Source organism: Chrysochloris asiatica, unplaced genomic scaffold (assembly GCF_000296735.1).
Source record: "Chrysochloris asiatica unplaced genomic scaffold, ChrAsi1.0 scaffold00023, whole genome shotgun sequence".
NCBI classification, from domain to species: Eukaryota; Metazoa; Chordata; class Mammalia; order Afrosoricida; family Chrysochloridae; genus Chrysochloris; species Chrysochloris asiatica.
Window position 1 is genome coordinate 18,942,181 of NW_006408541.1, and position 6,331 is coordinate 18,948,511.

The 6,331-nt window shown below is 40.6% G+C and overlaps 1 protein-coding gene across 1 annotated transcript in view; it reads right to left on the minus strand.

Moving 5' to 3' along the window:
• Window positions 1-6,331, minus strand: part of STK4 (serine/threonine kinase 4) — a 107,567-nt gene that overhangs the window by 93,303 nt on the left and 7,933 nt on the right. The window contains exon 3 of the mRNA XM_006839259.1: window positions 1,647-1,775. Within this exon, the coding sequence (XP_006839322.1) occupies window positions 1,647-1,775 (129 nt within the window). The remainder of the gene's footprint in view (window positions 1-1,646; window positions 1,776-6,331) is intronic.

Sequence of the window (6,331 nt, forward strand, 5' to 3'; positions counted from 1 at the left end):
CTGAAAGAAATCACATGTATTATGTAGTTTAAAAAAAAAACACACACTATGACTTATTATAAAGAAAAATTAGCCAGGATCAGACCTGGAATTTTAAGTCATATGCCTGAAAAGAGACACCAAACAAGAAATTTCAGAGAGAAGTCCATCCTCCCATTAAAATGAAATCAACTGCACTCAGAGATGTTCCCGTGTTAACTAACTGGACTACTATCAGATCAGAATAATGTTGAATAAGTGCAGATGCTAAAACCAAATTGGCTTCGTTACTCCAAGAATCTCAAATGGCCCTTCATTCTTGGAAAGCATGTCAATGACAAAGACAGCAAGAAAACAAAACTAAACTAAAAAGAATCATAAAGTGAGTATTAATTCAGAAGTCTCTGAAGGTACACATTAGCACATCCACTGTCCTCTGCCTAAACTCCTGTAATATCCACCGCCTCTATCAGGTACTTACTGTCAGAGTAGGTCTATACAGCCTTGTATTGTCAGCTAGATGCTCCTGTACATACACACAGCTAGTGTATCCAAGTAGTCTACAGACTCCTGGAGAACAAAGACTTTGCCCCACTTAATCGTACTTTATTAGTAGTATTTCTTACAGAGAGGAGCCATAAATAAATATCTTCATAACTCTCTCTTCTTTAGTTAGAGACACAGCAAACCCTATTGGGAACAAAGCTCTTGAGCAGTCTACCTTAAGTGCCAATCTGCCAACTGAAAATAGCTTCCATTATGTATCAGATAGAGCAGAAACAGGAAAACTGCTACTTGGAATGGATCACACTAATCAAAAAACGGGGTGGGGGGTTGATCTTAGTAATCACGAACCACAGAAAGAAAAAGACAAGGACAGCAAGGGTGAGGAGACAAATTAGTAGATTTACAGATGTGAGACTTAGGAGCTCCTGGGTAAATTTCCTGGGGGGTAACCACACCTGTCCTAATTTTGAAGCTTTACCACTAAGAGGCAGTAAATGGGTCTGCTGCCTAAAATGACCTCTGAAGAATGGACGCAGCCTTAATCGTGAGGGCTTTCTCATCTCACTTCCACCGCCCCAGAGCTGGCACTATGGCGAAGCAGCACTGGGGAAACGTGCGCACTCACAGCGACCAGCCATGTTGTCACATCATTACAGAGAAGGCCACGTGCTTTTCTGCGGTCGCCTGTTGGCCTGATTTCCTGCTTACAGCATTTGACAAATCTTAGTTCCTCAAAAAAAAAAAAAAAACAACCTTAACTTTTCTTAAATTCGTTTTTTTAAGCGTGAAAAAATAGTAATACATAAACATTGTCCTTTCATAGACCTCTGCAATATTCTGAATCTAGGGTTAAAAACATCAGCCTTATCTATCTCTTCTTCGCTGTCTCTAAAGAAATGTTTTCTTGATAGGAAGTAAAAGAGATCATTATCAGGGGAAAAGAAAAAGCCGTCACCATCTTACGCCTCTTTTTCCTAGTTTCTAAAAGGGCTTATGAAATAAAGAAACACTATGCAGAGATAAAGAAACTGAAGATTTAGATACTAGAGCACACACGTGTTTTCTTTTGTTCTGAAGAGAACATAGAAAGTGATTCCATTAAACTCCTCTTAAAAACCCTAAATACCCACACCAAATTCAAAACCACATTCTCTTTTTACCTGTCACATTGCTGCATTATAGAGATCTCCTTAATTATCTCCTGCAGGTCTGATTCCACAGGAACTTGCTTAATAGCCACAATCTGACCGGTCTCCTTATGAATAGCTTTGTATACGCTGCCATAGGACCTACAATCAGGACGGAAATATTTGTAAAGTTAAAGCAAGTCAAGAGACAAGAAGTGATAAAACACAAGCAACTCAATCTTAATATATATCCCAAGTCCTCATTCCCGTAGGAACTACATTTGTAAAACTAGAGTTGTACTCTGGGAGAACAACTGCTAAGAGAAATACCGCAAAATGACTTCTTAAAAATTGTACATTGAAGCTTTAAGGAATGAGTTATTAGGATAACTATCATCATCATCATCATAACAACCTACTAGAAACTGCACCATCTTGGTACATCCTTACAAAAGTAAACAGACCAAAAAATTTTTTTCCTATTTAACAGGTAAATGTAAAAAAGTGCCAAGAGGCTCCCTGATTTCCCAGTCACACAAATAAGTGGTCAGTCCCCGATTTAAACGCAAGTGTGTATCGCCCTATCTAAACTGGGGTATGATAAGGAAGCTCAAACTCCAGATAAGGACAGGGTGTGTCTTCCTCATCATGGTCCATAGCTAACTACGTAGCTTAAGATTAAAAAAAAAAAAAAAATTGCTCATTAGTCTTCTATTTCTGAAATGGAGAGGTGTCTACACATGTACTAATCAGCCATCTTGACCATAAAACTCTCCATGCCTCTCTAGGCCACCTTGATAGCAAAGAAAACAAAACTGAGAGCTGATCGGAATAATTAAAGATTCAGGATTTCACATACTGCACTGAGTAATCTGGAGTCAGAAGGCTTTAGCAATCATGCTCCCTTATAGACAATTCCCTTAGTACCCAATTCGCTACAACAAAAACTAAGTACTGGCAGGGAACAAATATGGCGGGGAAGCAGGTGGCTCACCCAAGCCATACAAGGCAATGGTTCAGTGTGCTGGCCACACGTTAAATAATACAAAGAACTCATGGAAAAACTCCATTATCGTTTTTTTTTAATGTTTTATTGTGAATTATATGGTAGTTTACATGAGAGAACTTTAGTTTTACATTCATTCCATCGTATATCGTTTCATTGTCATGGTTCCAATCCCTTCCATGCATCATCAACCGACCAAAGGGTATACCCTAAAAACCCGCCCCCTACACACCCCCCCCCCCCCCCCCCCGAGTCTTCAGCACACAGTCCCTCTCCCTCTCTGGATCCAAAGTCCCCAGCCACTTCATCACTCCACGTCATCGTCTCTGCCTCTATCTCAAGTTCGCTGCTTCTCTGGGTAGGGTCCTGCTCTCTGCTCTTCTCCGGTGATGGTCCCAGAGACCTCCGCTCCAAGACTGGAGAATTCATTACTCCCTTCCTTGCTACAAAACGTCTACCTTTACATTTCCAACTCTCACAATCAGTCCTGATAACAATTATTCACTGTAGTATCACAGGTGACCCATCTGCATTTCATCAGCTCCGCCTAGACAGATTGGATAATACTCACTGGAGATTCTGCCTTCCTCCATGCCCCCTAGTTCTAGGTTCCCTCTTGAAAGCTTGTAAGCCAGTCACTTCTTGCCTTTGTAGTACCCCCCCACCCATTTGGGTATCCAATGTCCAAGTTGCTCATCTCTGTCTACTTGTGTGTGGAGGGGGTGGGAATGTTTCTTGCTGTAAGGATTTGTTCCCTCTTTTGAGTCACTGCATCCGTAGGTGTAGGCCAAGTTCATCAAATTGCATCAGATCACTCTTTTTTTCCTCTTCTTTCTTCTCCTGGTTGAGCTCTGATCATCCAGTCATCTGGGCCAGGTCACGTGGATACCATCTGCAAGTGTGGGCTTTCTTGTGCACATGCCCTCTCTTCCCATCAGCCGGTAGCTTCACTCTCCATTCGAGTCCTCCGTGACCATGCCACTGACTCTGGGCCCAAGAGTCCCCAGGTCTCTTCACACTGCTGGCCAACCAGGTCCCCATCTGGGTCCACAGAAGCCCACCGAACATTGTAGGGCTTAGCTTGCCACTTCATTGCTGCTTTTACTCCACTTCCCCCCATCAGTGATGCATGTGGTCACCAATCAGAGCATGTATTTCCGTTGAGTCATAGTCTTGGAAGGGGGTTTGCATTGAGAGGACCCGACCACTTGCCTTGATGTTTCCTGGGGAAGCGATTTGTTTGTTCTTGTAGTAACAGTCCATCTGCCTCTATTGTTTTGTATTTTTCCTGTAGGTCTTTCTTTCAAGAAGTATATTCTGTTCTTCTATCCATTATCATTTAATTCCACTTTTCCACAAACTTTTTGAAGTCCCCTTGTATAGGTGGAAATATTATAGTACCTGAGGCCAAATTAACCAGGTCCAATCTTAGCAATACTGTTCACTAGCAAATAACCTAGACAGCCTGAACCTAAATCTCCACTTCTGTAAAACAGGATTAATGACAATAGCTGGCTCATAAGATGGGTGCAATGGTTAAATGAAATAATAAAGACTTTGTAAATTATAAAGTGCTATGCCTGCCAGCTGCTCAAGAGAAAGATGAGGCTTTCTGCTCCTGCGGAGATTTAAAGCCTTGGAAACCCTATACAGGGTCACTATGAATTGGAACCAGCTCAACAACACTTTATATATATATATTGAATGTCCTGGTGACACACTACAGGATAACCACAAGGCAGTTCAAACCCACCAATCGCTCCTTGGAAACTCTACACAGCATCGCTTACTAGTCACTAGTCACAAATGACTCAACAACACTTAACAACAACAGACATATGCTGGACTTCTGGTGTCCTGTAAAATAAGCACTAGACTGCTAACCAAAAGGTTGTTGGTTCACACGCACTAGCCACTCCTTGAAGTCTCTATGAGTTGGAACCTATTCAACAGCACTTAACAACAACACACATATGTTAAGGAGCTCTGGTAGCGTAGTGGCTTACTGAGTTGGACAGCTCACCACAAGGTGAACAGTTTCAATCACCATGGGAGAAAGATGAAGCTTTCTGCTCCCATAAAGATTTACAGCCCTGAATCCCTTTACAGGGTCACTGAGTCAGAACTGACTCCATGGAACATAACCCCCCCCCATACTATGTTTGTGTTATCATTTTATGATTAAAAACTATAAAACTTGAAGCACAGAATGAAAAGGTACCAGGCTCAGCAAAAAAAGAGTTTCCAAGTGATCCCCGCTTATCCTGATCTCAAGCAGACTCTGCCATTAGAGCCACTGATCTGTTCAAAACACAGAAGGACTGCAGTCTCCAAAATCAAATACAGTCCTTTAGTCAGAGCTCACTTCAGGAAACACAAGTCAGTGAGACTTCACCCACCAGTCATCTTCCAGATCAATGTAAGGGTAGTGTGGTCATTTGTGTTTGAAAGGAATTGCAGTTGAAGTCTTTCAAGATTTTGCTAGTTAAATGAAGCTTGCTCAGGTTTATTATTCAGAATGATGGAGATCTAGGAACTTGTGGCATCTGAACAATTACAAAAATATAGTTGTAAACTCTAATTCTTTAGTAAAAGGGCTAAATGGTGATAGAATGGCAGAAAAGATCAGAAACTTTCTTTTCTCCCTGATGATATCTTGATGGGGAAGCTCTGTTTTCTCCCTGGTGACTGATAGGGAAATCTCCAAGTTCATTGTTGAAAACATTCTTGGATCTAAAACACAATTTAAAAATTTTTTTAACTATAATTTAGGTTGTTTTTCCATACATTATAATCCTAATATATTCTCTGACACTTCCAAGCCAAATTTTCTCAAATAGAGTTTACTATCTAAACATATTTTAAGATTTATCTTTGATTTGACACAATAAGGTCAGAAAAAAGCTTTAACAGACACTTAAAAATAATAGCAACTTCCACTTACTGAGCACTTGTTATGTGTCAAACATGGTACCAAGTACTTTAGCTCCCTATTTCATGTAATATTTACATCACTCTATGAAGCAGATACTTTTATTATCCCCATTTTATAGACATGGAAAGTGCAGCTTCAAAATATTAAGCAATTTACTAAAGTTCACATGATTAGTAAACAGAGGAGCAAGAAATAGAACCTATCTAACATCGGAGTCTATGCCCTTATTACTATAGTATAAACTCTTTTATAAAAACGGAAATAAAAAGCCCAATTAATTACATATTCAGCTATGCCTTTTTGTCTCTATCTCACTCCAAGTTGAATCTCCGAGCATTGGTAGATTAAGAAACTTGGACAAACTGCACTGAAGCAAGTACCAAGTACATTCAAGCTAAAGCTAAAAACATCAAACAAGATGCCGCGGCACTGCTGTGCTTCCCGTACCTGAAACGAGGCTTGTCAACTTGCAGTCTCCAGATTTGCCTTGGACTGGTCTGGTCTTTCAGCAACGTAACTGATGTCATCCCTGAGTTCTCGTCTCTGATTGAGTCCGTGCTTGTTTCCAAACAGTAGTTTCCCAACTTACAAAAAGACGATGACTAATGTTTTTTACAAAGAGGTAATCCATCAATAATGAGTCCATGCCCTCTAAGACAGGGCTTAACATTACTGCATATCTTCAGTTGTTGTTGTTGTTAAGTGCCGTCGAGTCGGTTCCGACCCATAGCGACCCTGTACAGGGTTTCCGAGGGTGTAAATCTTTACGGGAGTAGA